The following is a 27,639-nucleotide window of genomic DNA, read 5'->3' as shown; positions in this document are numbered from 1 at the left end:
GTTGTCACATACAATTTTGCCGAAATGGTAGAACAGGGTGCAAAAATAGGTAGAAATGGGTGGAATTTAAAATGAAAAATAGGTAGATCTATTGTAGATCTACCACTCAATACGAGTAGAAGTACATTTTTATGATTAAAAATGTTTTGAATTATTTATAAGTTTTTATTATTGTGACATTAGTACACATGTTCATTAAAGAAATTGAAACATAAGTTAGGATTTCCATTGTTTGTAGGTAATAAACCTGCTTGTATAATCTGTTTCTTTGGCAAGTTTTCATTAAATCGAATCTAAATTCGGTAGAAATTAGGTAATGTTCCGTCACATGTATTCTTGACGACCGGTCTGGCCTAGTGGGTAGTGACCCTGCCTACGAAGCTGATGGTCCCGGGTTCAAATCCTGGTAAGGGCATGTATTCGTGTGATGAGCACGTATATTTGTTCCTGAGTCATGGGTGTTTTCTATGTATTTAAGTATTTATAAATATTTATATATTATATATATCGTTGTCTAAGTACCCTCAACACAAGCCTTATTGAGCTTACTGTGGGACTTAGTCAATTTGTGTAATAAAGTCCTATAATATTATTTATTTAAAAAAATGTATTGAGAATTGCTTACAATTGCTCCATTTTGAAATATAGGTAGATTTCAGGCCGAAGGAGGTAGATAGGTAGAATGCAGGTAAAATAGGTAGATATACCAAAAAGTAGGTAGATGTGACAACACTGTAACACGTACTCGACGAAACAAACTGAGAAAATGTTTTTCCAGTAAACATGTTCCATTCTCCATGATTTTTGAGTATCTTATTGACAAAATTAAAAACTAGCTTTATAGGCTTAGAATAAATTTAAAAATGGAAAAATTATTGTCTTGGGTGAATTTGCTGCCTATGGGTGAAGTCTTGGTGGCTCAGATGGCAGAGCGCTGGAGTATCGATCCAGAGGCCGTGAGTTCAAGTCTCACCCAAGACAGTAATTTTTCCACTTTTATTTTTATTCTAAGCTTAATAGCATCGTTCGCAGATGTTTCTGCTTCTTAATAAATAATTTAGCTTTATAGGTCTTCCTTTTTTCAAAATTTTCAATTTTTTTTTAAACCTGTAAAGTTATAAACCTAGATTATGATATCCTGAAGCGATAAACATCAAAATCAAAATGATTTGTTAAGATTTAATTAGTGAAGGCAGTTTTCTCTTGAAATTGAATTTTATAGAAAAAGTACCGTTATTTCGTTGGGATCGCAAAGCTGTTCTTTCCTCTTAATCATGCCGATAAGATAAATTTGTAATTAGTATCAATTTACAAGTTAAGACTTGTGGACTTATTTCTAATGATTATATAACTTTGTGAATTTATAGTATTTGATGAATAAAATATATGTAGCAATTAGTATATTGTCTAACATGTGCAATAAAAAGTTAATAATGTTAATGTTTTTGATTAATTCTATAAAATTTAGCAGTTCATTAAAATACATACATATTACACTTGGTAGTTCTTTTAAACTTCTTTAATTTTAGGGGTGAATTTCTGAGCTTAAATTAAGTTACTTTCTCAAAGACACTGGTATTCTAATTATCTCCAATTCGAAGGAGATAATCAAAAAATATTTTTTTAATCATAAGGCCCTTATGAGCGTGTACACTTGCCTTACGGCTTGTTTACATATGGATTAATGTTTAGTATTTGTTTATGTATTTTCTACTAATTGCAACTATGTCTCGGATGATCGATTTTAGAAATGATATTGATATGTTAAAGTTTTCAATTATTTGGTTAAGTTAAATAGCACGTCCATATTACAACAACGCTATTATGCAGCATTTAATTACTTTTCATGAACAAAAAATTAATATAACTATGCCATTTGGTACCTTAAATATAGGTACTTAGTACTTAGCTATACCTCGAAATTAACGGAAAAAATACACGTGTATTGTTTTTTTGTTTTACTAATTTTATAAAAAATAACATGGATAAATTTTTTTCTACTGTTTATTTTTTTCAATTCTAAAAATTATGAATAATTTTATTTAGATGCTATCTTTGCTTACAGAAAATTATTCTGTTGTTAATAATATAATATTTACCTATTTAAAATAAGTAGTTTTGTCAAAACGACTAAATTTAAATTACCTTCACACAGTAGACAAATTGAATTAATTATATCTATAAAAGTATATTTTAATACATAATATTTAAACATGCTTGCGCTATAAAAATATTATGAAAATGTTTACATTACAAACAATTCTCTACGCATTGTATTAAAAAAAAATACAAATGATTAAATTTAATTCCTATTTCATTCAGTCTAGTAAAGTTGCAAGTCAGCAACTCGAATGTTATGACTTCGTTAGTACTACATGAATCATTCAACCCAGACCTAATTGTTAACCTTGAAAAAATACAATAAAATAATGTTTATTGCGAAATTTATTAGGTCAGTAAGTATAAATAAGATAAATTATGTACATTATTTAGTTGTCTCAAATGCGTCTAATTTCAATATAATAAATAAATATAATTTAAACATAAAAGTCCTGTTTCTATACTTATTTAATTAAATAAATATAAAAACAATACGTATATTCCAAAAATCAAATAATTTAAACTATAAGTCGAAACTATCTTTTACTAAATTCCTGTCATTTCGCTGAAAAAAACTTTTTAAAACTATAAAGCCGAAATAAACATACGTATAGTCAATGCGCAAGTGACACCATGGATCTGCATGCGTCCCTACCCTACTTTATCCTCTTACCATCAGGTAAACCGCACCATTGCCACGGACGTGACGAGCAACCGAAAAGCGACGCTTATAATGTTTATGTTTAAACGCATTATGCAGCGTGCGTTTGCCTCGAGCGTCGTTGCCCGAATGACGGGCGAGGGGCGCGCGGGGCGCCTGCGCCCGCGGGGGGCGGGGCGAACAGCTGAGCTGGGTATATTGACAGCACGTTGCCTGCCATCCAGTCGGTCCGCAGCCTTCGCGGAGTGCGAACGTCACGAATTGATATGATCACCGCTCGCAGCATATGAACTCACGCTGCGGTAGGGTAACGATAAAATTATGACTTTTGGAGCTGAAGAAGACGTTCGAGTAATAAAGGAGTTTCATAGGATTGTTTCAAGGTATTGGGAAGTCTCCGGTGCGACCGCCGAGAGGCGTGAAAAAACTATAAAAACAGTGTGACTGTGTTGTGTTTTTTTTTTAATAAAAATGGTGCCCCAACAAGTGTCGGATGTTCGGTCCATGTCGCCGACTTCGAGCGCCGGTCCGGTGTTCGGTTCCCAGTTGGTGGACAAAAACTCGTCCACACCTTATACGGATGCTACACAGGTAAGTTTTTTGTAAAGTGAAAAATTCGCAAAAGTGTGGAAAAGTGAATAAAATAAATTACAAGTCAAAATTATATCCACAAAAATTAACTTAAAATTATGTACACTGAAATTAAACAGAAATTAAAAATTAAATAAATAAAAATAATCAGGAGTTACTAGTAAAAAAGAAAAATAAAAAAATACTCGAAACAAGTCTAGGCTACCTACAAAACAGAAAAAAAACCAGTTCCAGTTTAATCGACAAATTAACTTAAAGTTACATAGAAATAAAAATTTAATTTAAAATAAAATGAACAGGAGCTAAAAGTAAAATAAATAAAATAAACTATTTCAAAATTTAAAAACACAACCGCCGAAACAAGTCTATGTTACCTACAAAACAGAAAAAAAACCAGTTCTTCACGAAAACGCAAAAATATACAACTCAATGACATTTAACGTAAATAGCAAAATTCTATTCTAAATTTGAATTTTGAGACCGTAAAATTCTAACAGTTTTTTTAAACGTGTGCATAGACCATGACTACCTACGAAAAAAAAAGTGATCTACATTCGCAATCATTCGACTAATCGAATGATTTGAATGTTTATTTGTATAATGGAGTGAAATGCGCAGTAAGTTCGTTTATCAAGCTGTAAACATGTTTTTGTGATAATCTACGCGAGAAAATACAATTTGATAAAAATGCGGAAAATAGAAATAAGTAAATAACTCGTGAATAAAATTATTCATAGGCGTGTTGTCGTCGCAGTGAACGGAATGAATACGAATGAGGCCATATTTTTGCATTTAAAGGCATTAAAATACAAATTAGTTTCCGCAAATGCATTAAATCCAATGACACAAAATACGAGGGTGATCTTCGTCTTACTGTATTTTTAAACGCCGTAGTTACAAAGTATGGTAAAAAAAAACGTATTTATAATTTTTTTGCAAAATTGACTGAAAAATGATGTGAATGTTATGATTCACATCAACCACAAGTTAATGTAATAATAATCAATTTTGTGCTGAAATACAGATATTTTATGAATATATCTGAAAATGTTAAATGGTTCGAAAATTTGCGCAAGTGGTATGTTACAAAATATGACTTAGGTTATTTCTCATCGCAAAACTTAAGTTTCCGTTCAAACTTGTTATGGGGATACCAAAACTAAATAATATTAATTATTAAATATAAATAAAATCTATAAAATTTCGCAATTTACTTCTCTTTGACTTCAGCCTTGCATCTGAATGACTCCATTACATTAATACTAAAAACGAATATATTAAAGTTACATGCTATGTAACCAATAAAATATTTAAAACGTTATTGAATAAACCATTAATCATAAGATTGCACATGAATAATACAATCCAAAGCGATTTAACACACCTCGTAGAACGCACAACTAAATTTATTACATTGAAATAAGTTATTTAACAGAACTATAAAATGTGTGTATTACTGGAAGTCCAAAACCTATTTTAAAGTCATTAAAATTGTTGATAATGGAGTCTAGACATAGTTATTGTTAAATATGTAGGTATTTAAATCAGTTAAATCCTAATCTAACCTTTAAACGAATGAACGAAACACTAGGGGCTAAAGTCTGGAGTTAAAATCCAAGTTATAAATAAATAAATTTATAAATAAATATTTATAAATTTATACAACAATCTTATATAGATCAACCTAGCCCCAAACTAAGCAAAGCTTGTACTATGCGACAATATACATTCGTATATAGATAAATACATACGTACTACATAGAAAAACTTATCCCATGACTTAGGAACAAATATCTGTGATCATCACACAAATAAATGCCCTTACCGGTATTCGAACACGGGACCATCGGCTTCATAGGCAGGGTCACTACCCACTAGGCCAGACCGGTCGTAATAAACCTGTTTCCAAGTTAATAAAAAAGAAATATTTTAAAGAAACATTAAAATTTGTAAATTTAATGTATTAAATCAGAAATCAAGTTAGTAACACTTATATACCTGTAAAATAAAGTAAATATAGGTAGTAGTGCGATTACTTAGAAACACAAATCAAAAAATATTTAATAACATAATTTGCTCTGTTTCCTAGTTGTCTTAAATAAATATCTTTTGCATATTTACTGAGATAAAATACGTATACATATTTGTCGAAATAAAAATTGATGAACTGGTAAATAATAATGGTTTTTACTAAATGTGTTTGACACTACAATAAAATAAAAATAAAAATCTTTAAATGCGTTCGCGAAAAAAAAAAAGCCTAACATGGCTCCAAAAAAAGCCAAAATGAACAATTTCTATCTATAAACCACTATACCATATTTCTATGCAAGATACAAATGAGTGTTTTTTACTATTTCCTATGCGCAGTACTTTATATTAATAAAAACTGACAAGTCGCGAAAAAACCTTGAAGTGTTTGTGAACTCTGAAGATATTTGAGTCATACGCATAACGAAGTTCGTGAACTGTCCAAGATTAACGTTCACAAGAGCAATGACATGACGAACAACTTTTCAAATTATCGCACTAACCGGCGATATGACGTCGCAAATGAAGCGATATCAGTCACAACAATCGATAAAACGAGAGGCACTGTCTATCCGCGAAGCGAAATACGTAAAATGCGCCCAGGGTACGGGTGCATTAACATTTTCAATGTCAACCCGTAATATTTTTAGCTCTGTCTGTGTGTGTGTGCGGCCTCGTGCCGACGAGCATGTTTGCTTGTCTGTGCAATGCGTGCTCGCGTGCATTCAACTCCAAAAGAGCATTAAAGCTGATTATTCTTTTACACATAAGTCTGTTGCTCCCAAAGCGTGAGTGGTACTAGGAAATGATAATCTTAGGTCATTCGCGCTTGTTTTAACTCAACGGAATATTCAGGAAAATGCTTAGTCTTGACACGAACTCTGTAATTATTAGCTCCTGGGTTTGGTTAAGCCTTAATTAACAGCCACTGAGCGAATAATCAGATCATAAAAATCTTAATTGCGTAGAAACAAATGACTTAATAAAGTTTTGTTTATTTACGCTGAACTGCATTAAAAATGACTTATAATTTACATTTATGAATTGTGCTAAGAATCGCTAGAGCTATTTATACCTATGAAGAGCTAAAATCTTGGGCTTGATAAGTCTTCTAACATCAATGATGCAAATATACAGGTGTTTAATCTTAACTAGAAAACTACTGCGAGAGACATTAAATCTAATGAGATTTATGATCTAAAATTGATAGCAGAAAAAACGACTTGCGAGTCAGTTGCTCTCAGTGATAATTATCACGCGGAAACGATTAAAACTATTACTGCAACATAATGGATTAACTACAATAGCTTAAGAAATTAGCGACGTTCAATCATCACGATACGATATCCAACAAAAACAACGCAGTTGCACAATCCCAGTGAAGATTGATAAATCATGATACGAGCTAAAAAATAACAATGGAAAAAAACTTACAAAAAATAACAAAATTAACTTAGGGCGGAGTTTCGGGTCATTATAATTTGAACCGAGCGAACTGCGGACTTGTTTCTAGTGGGTTTTTGTCGTTTTTTTTTTTTGCTAGCATAGCGCTGTTGCCGACCGCTCGACTATTCCTTTCCACCAAGGTTGATTCACGCCTCCTAGTACCTTTAACACTATTGTCCGCTCCAAGGCAATTGTTACATTATACAATCGAAACTGAAAAACCCGCCTCGCCAGCTTTTAATTTACTTTAAGCACTTCCTAGAAAGAAAAGGCACTTTGTTAAGCCCGACGCTAACTTTTCCTTCGTGTTTGTCTACTATCGTCGGTTTGCTTACAACTGCTACTCACGAAATGCCCTGTTTGAGAATTTCAGCTATTCCGATTACATTTTTACTTCAAGTTTCGAACTTCTATATATGCGAGGGGTTGGCATTAAATTTCGAAGCGTTGTATCGAGGTAATAATTTAACTTTAAGAGCGCTGGTAACCACTCGAAAACAATTCTGTGTTAAAATCCTTTCCTCGCATAAGTTTATCGCTTAAGTAAGCAAATTTATGTACCCTAATGCAGTGTTGGCAGTTCTGTGCAAATCAACATTTGATTGTAAAATACGGACCTATGTCGGCAAATGCAATTTGCTCTACACTTGTGGGTGGTATTTAATGGTACCATTATATGCTGGGGAACGGCGAATGTTGCCCAAGAAAATTACCGCTCAAGAACAGACGTGTCTATCAAACTCAACAAGTACCTACACAGGTTATTGAATAGTCTGGGTGCGGTGTTTTTGAAAAACAGCAGCGCGAGTTCGCGGTCTCGCCGCAGATCCGAGACTTACCAAACTCGTGACATGTGAAAACAGAAAGTCGACACTGCAAATAGCAATAAATTCCGGGCCCGTTTGACGCGGACTGAAAAACGCAAGAACAACTTCCATGGGAAACAACAAAAATAAACCAATATATCCTTCACTCCTGTTTTCCGCATACGGGTTCATTTACTCTACGGTAAACAAGCGTCGGTTTTACAAAATTGGATATTTGAACTTTTCAACGTTACATTTGATTACTCGCTGTATGCAAACCAAGTTCACGTTTCATGTTATTAGCTGTTTGAATTGGAATTGCATTTGCGTTCGACTGTATCAGGGTTTCAAGAAGCCTAATCAAAATGACTTCCATCAACAATTTCAGAAAGTCTCGTTAGTGAAGGATGGTGTAATCAAAATTCATTACACAAAATGAGCGCGGCCCGAGCCTTCGGAGATACCATTTAGGGTGTTTATTCATGTATTCCGAACAAGTTCATTTCAGACATTTACTCCTCCAAGTCTTACCCCATTAGCGATTTATGTATGCTTATTGGATCCCCAAAAACTTGGCCAAGTTTCACGGCTCCCCTTAAGTCGCTGGCTTGATTAGGTGTTTTTAGACGAAGCAACTTTATTGTGGAAGTTTGATTGGAAAGTAATGGAAGGTCGGCGTCGTGTTATCGCTCCGAACAACGCGCCGTTAAATCGTAAGGATGTTATTTGTATTATTGCTTTCCGATGATATAAATAGCTGGGTCCTTGTGTAGTTAAGTGCCTCATTGTTTTTACTTAGCTACTTGTAATGGCCCTACGAATCACGTTCTAATAGAGCTTTGCTGTTTTCGTCATTCGAGAACGTTTGTAACTCGATCCTCTTGACGAAGCTTTAAATCTTGAACGAATGACATCGTAAATATTGGGTCTCAGTTGACCCCATCGAGGTCGCATGCAATTTTAAAATGATAAATTTCATGACTGGTTTTTAAATACGAGATGACACGGTATACTCGACACTTTCGAATTTTCTCTTTTATTTGCATGCTCACTGAAGGACGTGCAATTAATAATTTTAATAGGGCTCGGAACAATATGGGCTTCATCTAAGGCGATTGAGGTATTATAATAGTTCCACAGCCGTCGTAAACCGGTATTTATAAAGCCTTTCAGGGTAATTTAATTAATAGTGCACGCACACTCAATTCTGTTTTAAGCGTTTATATTGCCTCGGCATTTTCTGATAATTTTATGCGTTAAATATTCATAATTAGTAGAACATTCTAATCAAAAGAAACAAGTTATTCGACTATGTTTTAGCGATACGAATAATTTGATTTTGTACTATAACTAGATTTTCAAAAAATTCAATCTCTTGAAAACACACAAATCTAGTTCAAACATCCCGTTTAAATCTTTCTAGAACTCTTTAGAAGTCTGGTTAGTTTCCACACAAATCTAGTCTATTCCTTCGGTTAAACTTAAATCGGCACAAGCCTAACATTACCGAGAACCGGTTCCGCGCCGAGTATTATCGACAATGACCTTTGCTTAAATCGCTCACCAAAACCGGTACCGGACTCTCTTTTTTAGCTTTTGTTGTTTTGTTATTAAATCAGACTGGTACGGTATGATTTTGTTTAATGTTGATGGCAGCCCTACCAACCTTGACTTTCGTTTTGTTCACATTTGAAATGATTTAAAAAGTAATAATACTCTTTTTAGTATTAGAACTTAAATGAGATTTCTTGTTACCTAGGTATAAAGATCACATTACAATTACTGAATTTTATTACTTCGTTTAAGAGGAAAGCGTCTTAGTACGTTTATAAATGAAATATCTATTGCACTATTCTTATTTTACTTTACCAGCATGTGTGTATTCCTTAACGTTACCTGCATGTATACTTCTTTATTTTTCTTCACTTAATCTAGTTGAAAATTCACTTAACTTGCGTTTATCTTTATCGGAATTTTGCACCGCAGCAACTTTTGTATCGCACAAGTTTGCGTGTACCAACTTGCTTCGCCTCAATAACCGGCTGAATTAACTTGGTTTATAAAAATCTGCTGGAGTCAGGACTTGGAGTTTGATACTTTAGAACCCTTGTATTCCAGTCTGGAATATCTTTGATAGTTTCAGCAGGAAATTAGATTCCTTGCGCAGCTTGTATTGACGGGCCTGGGGAAATTGTTAGGTTATCTTATAATAGAATTCTGTAATATCCTCTACTGCTTACACGTGAAATTTGATCACGATGTTAGGCTTTGTTCTCGAGAAAGAAAAAGGAATAATGAATAAATACATATTACGTACACCCTTGGAGTTGCAGGCGCCCGTACCCTACGGTGACTGCTTACCATCAGGCGGGTTGTATGCATGTTTGTCATCCACGTAATATTGAGTGTTAAAATTAAATACCTTTTCGTTATTCAAACTATCAGCTTTTTTCTGAGTTAAATAATTGTTTGGGCATCTGCCAGACAACCAAATGTATTTAAAACAGAAAATCGAATTGAAATCAAAGCCAACTATGACACTTTAAACATTCCGAAAGCCCTGTAAAAAGTATTTGAACATAAAAAGCCGTTGGCAATAGTTGGCGTGACTCCTGGGTCAATCCTTTATATGTCGAGCAAATTAATCACCCACCTCGAATTTCCATTCTGCGAAGTTTTATCAAAACTTGGTACACTGGCAGTTGAACGGCCACTTTTTAAAAGCTACGTGTAGATTTTTACTTACTTTTTGAATCTTTACATTGACTTTAGACGCCAATTTAAGGCACAGTCCTGTAAATGATACCACTTTCTTAGTTTTTCTTCGAAAGCTTTTAAATTCTTCTGCTATTTGTTTTCGGATTAATCATTTAAATACTAGAGATTTAATCAACCTACGTGGGCAATAGTTAAAACCCAATGTTTCTGATTTATCAAAAGTAGGCCCAGTAGTAGGACGTAATGACTATGATGATAAGCTTATAGCATATTTTTGCTGGAATTAGAATTATTTATCTGCAGTAAGTAAATGCGCGATTTAAGCAGTTAAAACGCAACATTATACCTCCCCGTCATTCTTACTCAAAACTAAATTGCTTGCCTTAAAACTAGCAAAAGGAATCATCAACAATTATTATAATTTCTGATTTCTGTACGTTACTTGGCAAACGCAGGGTTCTGGATACCATCCAGCCTGAAGTGTTTACTTGGTGCTACTAAATTTAAGTTTAGCCTCAAAGGGGTTCAAACGAGCTAAGTTTAGTCTTAAAGCTAAAAGTTTCGAGATCGTTCCTTGAAAAAATGCTTTGGGGATCCAGTTTTATGCAGGGCCATACTTTTAAACATTTTGAGGGACGGGAAAAGATAAACCAACTCTACGCTTTTTATATGGTGTGTTTCAGAAAATCATTTGTGACAGATTACATTTTTAGGTTAAATATATAAATATTATAGGACATTATTACACAAATTGACGAAGTTCCTCAGTAAGCTCAAGAAGGCTTGTTTTGTTGGTACTCAGACAACGATATATACAAATACTTAAATACATAGAAGACACCCATGACTCAGATAAAATATCCGCGCTCATCACACAAATAAATGCCCTTACCGGGATTTGAACCCAAAACCATAGGCTTCATAGGCAGGGTCACTCACTAGGCCAAACCGGTCATAAACGTCGTTAAAGGTTATAGAAGTATTTATATTTATTACGTGTATTATTACAAGCAGAGAGCGATGACAAGAAAAAATCGAATCTAGAAGATCATGATCATGAAGTATGAATTAATAAATCAATATAAGTTAATGTTTAGATTCAGTACGGAAAGATGGAAGGGAGAAGAGCTACTCTGTAAAGACTGTGCTCAACATCAAACCAGCCCAGGGGAAGCGGCTGGCCACCTGCCACTTGGTGGTCAACTTTTGAGAGGAATCTAAGGGCCCAAGACATTTCGCCAATAACAACACGGGACAAAAGGTCCGGGCGCTGCTAAAAAGATAAGTCGTGCAATATAAAGGAACCAACATTCTATAACTGTTCTCTTTCCACATAGAGTCTAAGAATAGTAATTCTAAAAATAAAACTGATCCAGGAAGAGAATTCAACAAACCCTTTGGCCTAAGCTCCACTCTAGTTAATAACTAAACCCTTTTAACTAAAACTAGAGCGTTGGAAATCTATAAGGAATGCAGCGCCCTAATTGATTGAACTCTGGAAAATAAACAAGGACTCGGAAATAAAGATTCACCTGTGGAGTTAGGTAATTGGGAAAACATCACTTTGGTGATAGGGTTCCATCGAATAACTTCTTTGGTAAACCTAATTTTACAGCTCAGAGAAAACGTATAAAAGAAAAGGGTGAGATTAAGAAATCATGCAGCGACAAACACAATTATAAATGTATTTGTTTAAAATTTTATTCAGGCAACAAGGCCCATATTACCAATACCTTATAGACTAAAATATATATATATTGTATAAACTAAAACTAAACTCTATTTATAAATACAGAACTTTCTTAACTACCTACACAAAATATAAGCAGCTCAATTACGATTTTAGGATGTAAATTCATTTCGAATTTTTGTGAATATCGCAAAAAAAGTTGTATAAGCCGTTATGGATTGACTTGATTAAGGCCTTATTTTAAAAGCATTTCAAGGCCCACTCGGCAGACATGAACAGCCCAGTCCCACTTCAACTTAGTCGCTTTTCGAGCTACATCTATTATTTGAAATAATCTGATTTTTGAAATTTGCATACATATAAAAAAAATCGCCATTACCTGGTTCACTATTTAGGTCTTCAAGCAGCTGCTCTAGAAATAGAAAACTTTGTACAAAAGTATACAGAACCATCCATAAAATCGCCTCACACTTCACCGCACACACAATCAGATTAGGTTGCGCAATATTCCTTTTTCGGGCCAAGAAAAATAGCTTAGGCTTTCAAACATCTTGCTTGTTAATGGAAAGCAGGTTATCTCTATTTCTGACTTGAACCGATACAGTTAAAATCGTATGGAAAGTATTTACTAATAAGGTTATATCTATCAATCTCTTACCAATACTTATGTGATATACCATCAATTACTTTTAGTTTATCATTGATATGTAATTGCTATTTGACTACTTTCATTTATTATTTTTTTGGTAATGGGTTTATTTATTGTATGAAATATTCACCAAACACCAATGACGATTATATTTCTATTACCTTAAAAGCAAAAGCTTTTAAGGTAATGTTTCATTATTAAATTAAATATGTTTAATAGAACTTAGAAACGGACGAATCCATATTATTGATTTATCATATTATTCGAAACTTATTAAACCTTTCTTAATGGCTAACATGTAGATTATTACTATTAGCAAAGTCTCATGTTTATATATCGCAATTACACTAAAACCTGTATTTATATCAGTAATAATAACTTTAAGTCCCAGTGAAATTAAACGTGATAACCTGATAACATTTCTCTATCCAGATCTAATTTATATTTTATGTTATTATCGAAGTAGTACTATAAAATGGACAATATTATATGTTGTCCGTTTTATAGGTCCACTTCTGTTGCTTCATAGGCTTTCGAATATAAATTAATTAATATAAGTACGAATAACATCGTATAATCCCTTTAATAACGACTGGATTTCACTTGTTAGAAAATACAGACATAAAATATAGTATTATGGTTACTTACGAATCCGGCCTTAGTACAGCCCCTTGTTCTGGGGTACGGATAATAAGCAGAAACTTGCGTAGATCGTTATTTTATTCGTCATATTTCTAATGTAGCATAAATATTTAATTAAAATCACGCAAAAAGGTCCAGATTAAATTTCATTTTGTTTTAAATCTAACTAAACGAAATTAAACGTATTTTGATAAGTGTTTCTTTTTCTAGTACGCTATAAATCGTGTCATTCACCAAGACGCGTGCTTTGACTCATAATGTCATGTTATTAAAGGTTACATTTGAAAAATCTGCTCGTCACCGTGGATGACACGTACAATACTATGTATTAAACTCGATACCCGGTCTCCCAGTTTTACACGGTTCCTACAACTGGTTTAGATCTCGTTTAACTCGATTTATTATCATTTGTACTAGTATCAATGTGATAATATGCATTGAATAAACACGTGTCGTATTTGCATAGATATTGAGATCATATTACAATATGTATTATAATTTCCATTTTATATAACTGTAGGTATTCTAAGGGCAAGTGTCCCGTCAAATTTTGCCGTCGCAAAGTCGCGACGCGGTTACATACTGGCTCCAAGAAATTTATTAATTATATTATTAATTATTTCTACACGTGTATTGTAAACAATAAGTTTTCAACGGTAAACAATAATATCGGTTACATTATCGTCGCTAATGTGTATTGAATTACAGTGTTCTAATTAACTTTGATAACAGCGAGTATATGAACTGCGAGTAGTTGTATGTATTGTACATACAATATATATATGACACGTGTTAATAAAGTATGTACATGCGATAGAAACATGTCGTAGTAAATTACTAAAGTTATTTTCAACAGTTTTGACCAAAATACTGTTGACAGACTCATTCTCCGTATGCAGGACTTCGAATGACATACAGGTTTAAAAAAATCTGATTAATATGTTATTAGTCACTTTGCATTTCGCTCAGTATCAATACGTATTTATTCGAATGAGATACACGGGCATTACGGGCAAGTCATGTCAAAATGAGATCAAATCGACATGAATTTGTAACTTTACATCGCCTCCCTATTATCATGTGATTATTATTCAGATACAATGTATTAAATATATTAAAAAAGTGGCGGTGACATAATCGGACAGACAGACGGACATGACGAACCTATAAGGGTTCCGTTTTTTGCCATTTGGCTACGGAACCCTAAAAATGGTCACTTATGTATTTTAAGTCGAAAAACGTTCGACATGTTTAACTCCGTACCGAGGAGTGTCGTCAGGAGCTTGCGTTGAAATCCGAGAGTGACCCGTTTTTAATATATTTAATGTCCGTGTCTCACGGAAGTTTTGTTATCAAAATTGCTAATTTTTACGGGTCTTTTTACTCTAACTACCTTATCGATACAATATATTATATTGTATCGATAAGGTAGTTAGAGTCGACTGTGAAGTTTTCAATCCACTAGGGCTAGTAGTAGTAGGGTTACGTTAGGCTCATAGTGGTCAGTAAAGATATTGCGCGGTAATTTTCTATTAAAAGGTAGCTAAGTCTTAGGACTTGGGGCTAAAACTAGTTGGATTAAAAGGTAGCTAAGTCTTAGGACTTGAGGCTAAAAATAGTTGGATTAAAAGGTAGTTAAGTTTTAGGACTTGGGGCTAAAACTAGTTGGATTAAAAGGTAGTTAAGTTTTAGGACTTGGGGCTAAAACTAGTTGGATTAAAAGAATGTTAGCCGCGTAAGGTCTTGGCCACCGGGGTTGGTCACTATTTCAGTTTATGCAAAGAGAATTTGAATTAGAGCTGGATTGTAAGCGAAAATGTTTTAGCCACAGTAAATTTACTGGCATCTTTCGACACATGATTCAATATCATGGCGCCATTTAATAGATGAAAGGCCAAAGGTATTCGAGCGATAACGTTTAGGTTATGCCCGGTAAGATGGCACCACTTTTTGATATTTAACAAATTTAACACATATCAGTGAAAAGTGGAATAAGGATCAAAGTCAAATGGCGTTCTAAAAGTTTCAATCATGTGGCGGAAGATGGCAGTAAATTTTGCGTGGATACAACATTTTCTTTGATTATCCACCTCTAGTTCAAATTATGTTTGGTTTATGACATCATATGATCTGAAACCAGCCTAAAAGCTAGACATGCTAGAACATTTCCTTCGGCTGTTAATGCCCCCATCTGTTCGTGAGCTTTTTTTCTAGACTGCAACGAGGAAGCGAAGTAATAATAAAACACAATTGCTTGGCCTTGAACTTACAGTACGTTTAGTCGCTCGCCTCGCTTGAACCGGTCGACTCTGCACTCTACGCTAAATTGAACACGATTTTTATGTCTTTTTAATTTAATGGGCTGCAAGATGCAAAAGAAGGATTTTTCATTGAATAAATATTGTATATATATTTATATATTTGTTGTGTCGTTTTGATATCTTGTCCAATAGTATCTTATAAATATTACTGATCACGACATATTTAATGACCCATTTTTAAAGACACATTACAGTTTGCCGAGGCATTTTCACAAGAAAAATAGAGATGAACACTTATGTAACTATCGAAATTCAATTCGCATCCCATTCTGTCGCTTCTACTGAAATGTATCTTTACAGAACTCATAAAAAACTAGAGAATCATGATTCTGAAAAATTGATTCAAACATGATGACAAAAAAAACCCTCTGGCTTATTTGAAAACATTTATATTTATTTAAAATATTTAGATGTTTTAAAGGATTAAGTAGTATCTATTAAAAACTCGCTAAATGTTTAACTGACTTCAAAAAAAAGGAGGAGGTTATCAATTCTACCGTAGTTCATCAGAACTCCATCATCGTGAAAAAATTTGTAAAAATATTTTTTTGATTGGTATTTCTAATAACGAGATAGCAGAGGTATTAAGGGAGCTTCTTTTTTTTAATACTACGTCGGTGGCAAACAAGCATACGGCCCGCCTGATGGTAAGCAGTCACCGTAGCCTATGTACATGTATGTATGTTCTTGAATCTTATAGGTATACATAAAGCGATTTTTGTATTTTTTTACAAATAATAATTAAGTAGAAAAGGGACTAACCCGTCAACAGACCGGTCGAGTCTGGCCCCAGGCTCCAAATAAGGCGAGGGCACGAATACCTTGTTATTACTAGTTTAAAAGAGACGGGAAAACACGGGCCGTAACGTGCACGGACATGTGTCTATTAACCCCCTAGGGCGATGTCATCACCGTGTTTTTGTGAACTAGAAAAATAGTTCGTTTTTTGACTACAAAAAATAGTTCAATTGTTAGTTTTTCGGTTAAGTAATTTAATATGGAATGTTTCGTGATTAACATAAATAAAATTAAGATTGTATTTACTTATAGGATGGATAAATTAAACATATCTAACATTTTCGTGTGAATTAGCAAAATGTTAAAGTAACAGTTTGATAAAAATAATAATTAGTAATTATTTGTCAGGTTCCAAGATAATATTTATAGAATTATCCAGGTAAATAATGTATTTCAACAAAATAACACTTATTTTATAATAATATGTCAACATGTGTGTATGGCAGTTATTTTTGATAACTTAGGTACTTATATAATAAATAATTGTTTATTGAAATCGGCCTTGCATGTCTAATTATTAATTTATGTCTAATTTACATTAATGTACAAACAAAAATTCACACCATTCTAGAAACATTGGTACAAAACAATTACTCGTTATTAAGTGAATAATTAATAATGTCTAAACTAAATATATAATTGTGACGGTTGTCGTAAAATTGAGTCCTAGAACCTAAGTGGTATATAATAAATAATTGTCTATTGCAATCGCTTTTACATGTTTAAATTTTACTTACCGTCTAACTTAATGTACAAACAAAAATTCACACCATTCTAGAAACATTGGTACAAAACAATTACTCGTTAATAAGTGAATATTTAATAACGTCTAAACATATAATTGTGACGGTTGTCGTAAAATTGAGTCAGAAACGTCAATTAGGCCAAAATTGAACGTTCCCTAGTCGTGAACGTGTAATTAAAACGCTCGAGACGCGTTGGGGGGGTTAACTCCCTTACCTCATATCTCTCTAAAAACTCCATCAAATCTCGATTCTATCTCCTTGGGATAAAGTCTAATTATAAATAGATTCAAAGAAGATGTGAGCATTCGTAAGTTATTAGTATTTTGTTGTTAAGAATTTTGTACACGAAAGGTGTTTGGATCAATTTAGTTCTTTCATTAAATGTAATTGAGAAATACGTTTTTGGGCACAATTTGGATTGATAAAATTACAATTAAGTTCAGATTTAGAAAATTGTGGAGTTGAGTGTTACATTAATTAGAAGTGTTTTATATGCTAGAGATTCAATACTTACCAAAAAATTTTTTGGTTAGTAATGAATTATAGTTTTTTTTTTAATGAATTTTAGAATTTAATTATTGCATTAATTAATTTTTTTGGTAAATATTGAATTATAGAATTGTAAGCTTGTAACTAATGTTTAATGTTTAATGAATAGATAAATGATTTAAACTTTTACTAGAGACTGCCGGTAAAAAATTAAATACATTAACAACAATATTTAAAACGTAAAAATGACGTAACCGCCAGATTGCGATCAATAAAAGTTCTCCATAAATAAGCCTCAAGAAAAACAGCGAGTTCACAATTCCAGCCTCAAAGTCTTTCATCCGCCGTATTTCGTTCGGTTCTCATTCACGCTCATTTCCATATTTTGTCCTTTCTAAAAGTTTGTCTTCGGCTTTTGGAAGTTTATTAACTTTCTATGACGTATGCTCATTTTTAACTTTAATAAAACATGTCAATAATAAAAATGGAATTCCATGAAGAAATTTAATATTAATAACTCAATTCTTGTTTTACAAATTGACTTCGAGACATATCTTCATAAAGAAGGTTTAGAATATTACAGTACTGTTACGCAGAAAATATAAATATGTATGTATATTTACAGTTTTCTCGTTATCCAAATAAAAATCCTGTCATCCTTTCATTCAAGAACACTTTTCATTAATTCCACAGTGTAAAATAACTATTGATATCTAGTTTGTATTTTATCCAAAACTTTTATTCATGTATCAACCAATGTAAAATGCTACATTATCGGTAGTAAGTCACTAAAAATCCTTGCATTTCTCGACAATTCAAATGTAAATACTGTAAGTTTTTTTTCTGGACCTAGACGTTTAGTTAACCGGCCAATAAAGATAAATCAAGTGCGGCAAGGGAATTGAAAAATACCGAGATCTTTTTGCCAAGAAAAATGTTTAACAAGCAAGAAGCAGACAGTGGCGCGAAACGACGCTGTTTAGCCAGAAAAGCATATCCCTTACGACAATTTGTAAATAAGACGTAACTCCATCACTTGTTGTAGTATAAACTATCGTGCGAGAATGGGTTAAAGTTTAAATTTGCTTAAATTACGTTACCTAGACTTATATAGTATTTTGTTTTGTTTCAGGTTAGTGCAGTTTTTTGGAACTATCGGGAGAAAAAGGTATTTTAATGCTAGGAATTTAGCCTTTGACGACTATTACTGGAGAAAAAACGAGCGGCAAACTTTATCTAATCTTTTTGCAGTATTTATTCAGGGCGATTCATGAGACGTGAGCAAAACTAAACTAAGACACTCAGTATAGGGAGCGTGCATGAACTGTAGGAGGCAACACAGGAGCCGTCAAATTTTTGGCGCGAGGCGTAAATGTGATGTTTACTGTTCCGATGTAGCCCACAAGATGGCAGAAGGTACTATGCACAAGAAAACACGTGACGTGTGAATGTACATGTTTATTGTTCCGATCAGGCCACAAGATGGCAGACCCTCCAACGCGCACGGTCCCTATATAGTAATAAATCGTCCACCCACTAATATACTATAGTGAAACAACTACTCCTTTTTCTAACTTTTAATCTTTTGGTGAGGAAAAATTTTGTTCTGTACAATCATGGCCACCCTACAACACCTAATTAATAAAGATAAAACCTCTTTAACCGTTATGACAGCACTTTGATTATGAAGAAAATAAAATGTCATACTTGAGTGAGAAACGATTTTAAAAGTAACCACAGACTAATGACACACAATTTGACATTTGTTATGGAAAAAGCAAAGAGTATCGGTATTTGATGGAAGTAATCTAATAGTAGGGTAACCATGCGTGTCATAAATAAATAAATAATTTTTTTTTTATACATAATAAATAAATTCAGGCTCATCATTAATACTGGTACGAAACAGCGTTTATAATTAACTGAACGAGCAGTGTTCAGCTCACGTCTCCCTGACTCATCATGTATTTAATCTATAAACATATAAAATCTCTAGATTAGTCTAAAACAGACTAAGTTTAATTAAGGTAAACCCACAGTATAGCTTTATTCAAATTTTGAAGCATGTTTTTGTTACTTAAAGGGTTGAATGGACATAGATAACCGAGCTATTTGCTCACGACGTCCAAGGCGTGAGAACTTCAAATTTATTAGGGTCGCTAATGATCCAAGTTATCTCAAACTTGGACTAATGATACAAGCCTGATTAACAAATGATATGCACTTACCGGTTGACGTTTACCAAAATCTCTGTTTGAAACAGCTTGCCAGAACTCAACTAGGGGGGGGGGGGTTTAGGGTCGGTAACGCGCATGTAACTCCTCTGGAGTTGCAGGTGTATGTAGGCTACGGAGACTGCTTACCATGAGGTGGGCCGTATGCTTGTTTGCCATCGATGTAGTATAAAAAAAGCTTAAATTTACGTATACGCTGCTAGCTTAAGTATTAAGTTGGAAAACAAAACGCCTTGTTATTTGTGTCGATGTCTATAAAATGATTCATTACTTTAAATTTAAAACTGTATTAACAAGGATTCACGTAAACACAATTACGAAGGTAACTGCTGAATTTATTACTTCAATTTTATGTTTAAAAGTAATTAAACACTTAATTATATACGGTATAAAATTACCGTTATGTTTCGGAATAGAATTTTGGTGTATGTAAAATCTGTCCGCGGCCTGCAAAATGTCCCAGTTTTGATAGCTTGCAGAACGCGTTGTCAGGTTATTCGTATAAAGATATAAGCAAATCTCGTCCTTATGGCAAGCGACAAAGTGGGACGTTTTGTCGGCCGCGGTCACAAATGATGAAGACTTATTCAATTAAATGAGACTTAACTTGAAATATTTTCATCAGATTTTTTTTTAAATTGTCAAAGACAATAACTAATTTCTTATTTGCTAACAAAATGGAGTTTTTTTTTATGAGTTCTTTATTTAACATAATTTAGTACAATGTAATTACTTAATCTAGTGTACATTTCCATCCTAGACAGTAATAACAATAAATTAATACAGTTTAGTGAGCTATAGGCGCTCATTATAAACTTTTTAACAACTTAGTGTTTATAACATTGCCATGGGTAATGGGCCACTTACACTAAAGCTTAGAAGTAAGCAACAGCCAGCGCATAACTATTATTACGTTCGCTCAGATATAGCTTACGTTTGTTGCATACATAGACAACAAAATGGAGTAAATGACAAATAACACGTACGCAAACAAGAATTACACGTCTAATTGCAGTGGTGTAGAACAAAAAGTCTCAATAGAGAGTGACTCGTCGTTCACTAATACAGTGCCAATATTTGCCCGCGCCGACTCGCAGGATATAGTGGATCAGGACGCTGTAAGTGCCATTGACTTTAGAGAAACCTTTAAAGCGTTGAGACTGTGAAGTGAGGTTGAAGTTACGTAACGTTATGTATCTCTTTTTTGTATAAGTTATAAACTGTGTTATATATTTCGGTTTATTTTATGTTTCTTTCCTTTTGTCTGTTACCTTCCGTGATTATTTCTCTCTTGATGGTCTCATCGGAAGATCAGCGCTGGAAGTCGCCAGTAACATGCTGAGATGAGGCCATTTCGGGACACTTTATTCTCACTATGTTCTCTTTTATGTATGTCTTACGAATAAGTTCTATTCTAAACGTTGTTTATTATGTGTTCTTAAGCGCTAACTATGGTGCAAGTTATGTTTTTAGATACTTATATAGTAATAAATAAAAATATATTTAGGTGTGTTCAGACACAGTAAAACGTGCACCTACGGCAAGCAGCGTTTAATACATTTGATGCTACAATAAAAATAGTTGTAGCATCAAAGGTGTTTTTATTGAAGAAGCTCCTCCTAGAACACTATGGTGGAATACACACAAGGTGGAATATTTCACATTAATAGAATAGAAAATATATTTTTCAATATGAATTAAATCTAATAATGTGAAATGCTTCCAAAGATATTCGGTTTATAACGTCTAAAAGCAATATAATAAGATATGTACATTACTTTCACATCTCCTATAGACCATCAGACTAGCCATTTTTATTTTCTAATGGTAAATTATGATAAGGTAAGTATTTTACATATTTAAAATTATATTTATTTTTAACTAACTTACGTAACTCATACAATGACTATAGTTATACAAAAGAATATAGTTCGTGTCATATACGACTACGCGCAGATTTGTCAAATTAAACCTTTAACAAAATTATATTACGAGTCCAGGCACGTGTCTTCGTATATGATACGATCTGTAGTCCTTTTTTACTGCAATTTGATCTGGATTTTTTATGTCCAAAACAAATTCAGATCAAATTTATAACCTGTTATTACTGTTTGAATACGACTCAAGAATACAATTCCTAAAATGCCGTTTACGCCATTTTGTCGTGCCGCAGTCGTTGCACAAACATTGTCTGTTCTTTCGGTGCACTCCCGAGGGGTGTAATGGCGTTAGGTCTTGAGATATTGTGGAATGGTAATGCTCAGCCGCTCTAACTTTGCAGCTGATATTTAGAGTTCTGCGAAACTAACACGTTTTAAAGCTGGGAAAGATTACTTTTATTAAAAAAGTATGTATATTGGCGTAATGTTTGTTTCAAGCAAAAAAAATTAAGTACGAAAAAAGTTAATGGAAATTTCCCGCACACTTCTGGTAATCTTCGATAGCTTAGTTGGTTAAGAGCGATTGGACTGATGTTCCGAAATGTGTCAGGTTAAGATCTTGCTAGAAACGGTGAGTTTTCCCAATTTTACTTTAATATAAAAAGATAGTTTAATTAGTCAATAATATTCTTAAAAAGTTGCTCTGTATGCGTATTAAATCATTCCATGTGAATTAATAGCTATATTTTTTTCATTTATGGGCGTAAAAGCCAATGGACGATAAATATTTTATTTCAATTCTGTACAAAATGATCTTGTAATATGATAGTTACATGACAGTGACAGTAATAATATATCGTGATAGTTACAACAAGTAGTCTAACATGATATTTAACGAAATTACAAAATGAGTAGGTACGCTAGAATCGATATCATGCGGTTTGCGATAAAGCGTGTTTTCTTTGGCCCGCAGTTCACTCGATATCGAACGTTGATAGCCGATTTTTATGTCTGACAGACGTTTGATAAGTGGAGTGCTATCCACAATTTGCGGACTCGCTAGTTATAACCCCCCTATCATCAGCAAAACCTATCGCCCCAGGCGACTGGGAAACGCACACGTGAAATGGACACTTGAATAAAATTACGAGCCCCATAAATCGGAAAACGCACTTCATCCAGCGAAATAAAAAGTTCAATTTGGTACAACAAAGTATTGTGCGGGTTCATACGTCGCATCTGCGTCCGTTCGGACTTATTGATTGTGAGCAGATGCGACGGCCTGCAGCGGGAATGCATCCGTTGCCGTCAAAATATTCCGATGAAAATTCAAGAGAACAAGGCGGTCCCTCGGGAGCACTACAAGGAAGTTCCTCCGCGTAAAGAATTGCCAAAGTTACCGCGACGTCTCGACATCGCTTTGAATATCAACTCTGAATTCTATATTGACTAGACTTCACTAACTAGACTTGTAATGACGCAATAGTTTTTACAATTGAGGATTCCGCTTGCGAACGAGATCGAGGGTCGTATTGAGAGTTCCTTCCCCGGCCCTATTGACTCCGTAATGTCTCTCATTTCCCCTACACCACGGGATAAGAAAAGTTCCGATATCGCCTTCGACAAGGAAATGAAAGTAGGCCTTTCACTCGCCCGCTGAACTTAGTACCTTTGATCTTTCATCCAAAAGTTCGAGTTAACTGAAATACAAAGACAGTCATGGCCATCTGTTTAGTACCCTAAGTGTCGACTAACTAATTCCAAGTTTAATGAGAAACTCGTCTGTAGGAATAATTCGATTGCGAGTTAATTTGGACGTTTGGTTCGTTTACCTTTTTGATGTCGGGCTAAATTAAATTGTGTGCGGTGCAAGTACAGTTAGATGTCGGTGATGAATCATCTACCATAATGCCATCCTCTGCCCTTTTCTGTATAGCTATCATTAGTATAATTGCTTCGCACCAGGCAGAGCCATCGATCCGGGCATTGTGCGCCGTCGAGCCAACATATCAAACAATTTACTTACAAGACGTCTATGATTCCTTTATTACGCTTTATCCTCTTGTCCGCCACTCCACTTCCCTCTCAGATATCCATTTCTGAGATAGGTGATATTGAATTTTGAAATATATAAGGTTTTCCTTTTATCTCGCGGGGATTTGTATATTTACAGCGTGAAAAGTGATTTAGGGAAGTCCATTCCTTAAATTGGTATTCCTACTGTTTCGTATATTTTCGTGTGAAATCCGTTTAAAGATTAAAACCCGGGCTCGAGGGAGATTTCCGTAACGCTCACAAACATAAGCCGCATTAAATCAGTTCCAAAAGAATTGTGTTCCAGTTCCCTGCGAGTAAAGCACTTACGGTAATGTATTTATAATTACGTTTCTATGTAGGCTTCGGTCGTGACAACTCTCGAGTTTCATATATCCATTTGTAGTTATTATTATAATACGAACCATGACCGTATGAGAATCGAATGCTCCAAATCAGCTAGAGTATCAACGTTTATTCACATGCTAAAATTTCGTCTCGTTTATTAATGTCTTTAACAGTTTTGTGTGTCAACCGGTATTGACCGCAAAATATCTAAAGATGCTTGTTTTTTCGATTTTTTAAGTACAACTAGTTTTAGGATTTATTAAGTCATTTGTGGCGTAAAGTAATTTGGTCTTAGACATCACTTTTCTTTTTTTTAAACCGGTTAGATCATAATAATACTACTTTGCTTAATCCACACGGGATTTGACGTCATTCATTTTACTATCAGGGATAAAACAGATTATTCCACTGGAGTGTTCACGCGAATGAACATTGAACAAGGTAGGGAGGTTGATAATTGTATTCCTGGTAGGGTGCTATATTACATACGTGTGTAATTATTGCCGACCGTGTCTGGGATAGGGGCGGCGCAGTCCGCTTTCCCAGGCTTCTAAATGCTCCGTTAGGACAAACACAGTGCGTCAGCCTGGTATTACACGGAAAATTACTGTAGAACTGTTTTTTGTTCCCATACTGTTGTTATCTAAAATTACAGGTTAATCTGCGCTGATGTCATTTGCTTGTATCGGCCATTTGCAAATTGATTGGCTTGTTCAAATTCGTTAATCCCGCGCTGTTTTTGCAACTAATGGTCTGTATACGCTTACCATTAGGCGCTGTTTACCGTCTGCTTTGGGCTTGAGACTTTGCTGTTTTCTATACAAACAGGGTTTTCGAGTTCGGTGTTAGCTTTGGGTTTATCTTGGCGATGTTGTTTTACACTTACAATTAATTCAGCTTGTTAAGTTTGCCGTAAACAGTTCCAACTTTACAATTACGACAATTTTTCTTTGCAGTAAACGAAGTGCTATAAATATTTAGCCATTTCAAATTTACAGACAGTCATATATTGCTGTCAGTGACAGTAAAAAATTTGACGGAACATCGCTTCGGTACTTATATCCGCACGAAAAAGCAGTAAAACGTATAATATATCATACAGAGGAACAGTAGATTATTACGTTATTTTACTTTAAGAGCTAACTATCCATAAATTTAAACTACGTAGGCAATTAGCGTAACGGACAGCCGATAAATTGTGACTTACGTTACACGTACGTTAAATCAAAACAGTGTAAATGCCACAGTAACATATGTTTCTAGTGACATTTTAAAAAACAGCATGAAAGTTAGAGACTTGTAACTGATAAAGATTGCTAATCGCCAAAAAGGCAATACATTTGCGAGGTTTTAGTTGAAATTTTGCATTAGTATAAAGATCTTATCGTGTGAAGGGATCATGACTAAATAATATTTTGCCAATATCTTGCCACCTCTAACCCCCGGGGGTAGCTTTTATGAGGTCTTCTACAGTGCACGTAGTTGGACACAGGGAGCACTCCATCATATGTTGCGTAGTTTGTAGGTGGCCTCATTCGCATAGTACATCACTTTGTCCCGAGTTGATTCCCCATTTCAGAAGGTTGTCTTTAGTATAAAGATATAAAATTGTTACGGGTTAAAATCGTGGCGTTTTAGCATTAAAACCAGAGTGAAAGTATAACGTCAAAGCTCGAACTAATCTTGGCAATGCAGATTGAACGCAGAAATAGAACGTGGAAAGCTACACGTGTAGGGTACTACGCAGAACTCACAGATTAGATTATGAGTAGAGGGTTACTTCAAAAAGTCATGGCGATGGCGATAATTTAGATTAATAAAAACCGGCCAAGAGCATGTCGGGCCACGCTCAGTGTAGGGTTCCGTAGTTACTCTTCCGTCACAATAAGCTAAACTGGAGCTTAAAGTATAGTAAATTGTTAACCAAGGGATGAAACGGTACCTTTCACCCGAGTTAAACAAATAGGCAAATTTGCATAATCAGTACCTAATTAAAGTAAGTCTTTTTACTATGAAGGGAAAACTTTTTGCGATAACTCAAAAACAGCTAAACTGATCATGTTCGCTATAGTTTTCATTTAATGTCTTTCTTAAGCTCTACTTCCACGATTTTTTTCATATTTTTTGGACCTATGGTTCAAAAGTTAGAGGGGGGGGGACACATTTTTTTTTTCTTTCGGAGCGATTATCTCCGAATATATTCACTTTATCAAAAAATGTTAATAAAAAACCCCTATTAGTTTTGAAAGACCTTTCCAACGATACCCCACACTTTAGGGTTGAAGCGAAAAAAAAAATTCACCCCCACTTTACGTGTAGGGGAGGTACCCTAAAAAAAATTAATTTTTTAGATTTTATTGTACGACTTTGTCGGCTTTATTGATTTATATATCCATGCCAAATTTCAGCTTTCTAGCACTAACGACCACGGAGCAAAGCCTCGGACAGACAGACAGACAGACAGACAGACAGACAGACAGACAGACAGACAGACAGACGGACATGGCGAAACTATAAGGGTTCCGTTTTATGCCATTTGGCTACGGAACCCTAAAAAACGGCTAAAGATTGGAATGCGCTCCCGCCATCTGTATTCCCTGATAAATATCCTATGACATCGGTCTCTTTAAAGCAAGAGTGAATAGGCTACTACTGGACCGGTGAGCTCCATCTTAGACCCTGTCTTCACTTTCCATCAGGTGTGACTAGAGCCAATCGCCGATCAGTTTTTAATAAAAATAAAAAGATTGGCTGCACGGTTCAAGGTGTACAACTTGTTTTTATACAACAGAGGGCCTACCGCGAACCACGTTCGACGTGTTGCCTCCCTGTCACACTTACGTACGAATTTACAAGAGCGACAGAGACAGAGACTTCAAAATTGTAAAAAACAAACAAACAAACATTTATTCAGTAAATAGGCCACAGGGGCGCTTTTACATGTCATTTTTTTATAATAAATAAAAATAACAAAATTGTAAATTGCAAACGATAAAAAAACCCATTCCTAAGCTAATCTCAGGTTGTCTGGAACAGATCGCTTACAGCGATAAGACGCCTGTTACTACGTTTATTTACATTGTAATTTTTTTCTTTTTTATAGTGCAGTATGGTCTATTTACTTTCTAATTGGCATTTTGTACAATAAATTGAACTTAACTAAATCAACTTCGCCATATTACTTTAGAATCAATAAATTCGTAATAGCAATTTGGCATATCCGTTTCTATGTAAAATACCTGTTTTAGTATGCAATAGATTTACGTATGCACGTATGAATGACTCAGCCAGTAACCTATTAGCGTTAGCGCACGAGGTTGTTTAAATTATATCTTATCTAGCGGAAACTATGATAATACTAAAATAATAAGATGATCTAAGATGTCGGTTAGAGGATTTCTTATAGATTAATATTTAGTTTAGTATATGTAACGATGATTAAGTCATCTTTTGAA

The 27,639-nt window shown here is 34.3% G+C and overlaps 1 protein-coding gene and 1 non-coding gene across 2 annotated transcripts in view; both read left to right on the top strand.

The window, feature by feature from the left end:
* Window positions 1-908: 908 nt before the first annotated feature.
* Trnad-auc (transfer RNA aspartic acid (anticodon AUC)) lies at window positions 909-981 on the top strand. Its single transcript has one exon. It is a non-coding gene; the product is annotated as a tRNA-Asp (tRNA).
* A 1,987-nt stretch (window positions 982-2,968) lies between these two features.
* Window positions 2,969-27,639, top strand: part of LOC133527470 (transcription factor sem-2-like) — a 106,476-nt gene continuing 81,805 nt past the window's right edge. Inside the window, exon 1 of the mRNA XM_061864495.1 lies at window positions 2,969-3,352. Within this exon, the coding sequence (XP_061720479.1) occupies window positions 3,233-3,352 (120 nt within the window). The 5' untranslated portion in view covers window positions 2,969-3,232. The remainder of the gene's footprint in view (window positions 3,353-27,639) is intronic.

This window comes from Cydia pomonella, chromosome 18 (assembly GCF_033807575.1).
Source record: "Cydia pomonella isolate Wapato2018A chromosome 18, ilCydPomo1, whole genome shotgun sequence".
Taxonomy (NCBI): Eukaryota; Metazoa; Arthropoda; class Insecta; order Lepidoptera; family Tortricidae; genus Cydia; species Cydia pomonella.
The sequence above is the reverse complement of the archived record's forward strand: the minus strand, read 5'-3'. Positions and strand labels throughout refer to the sequence as shown.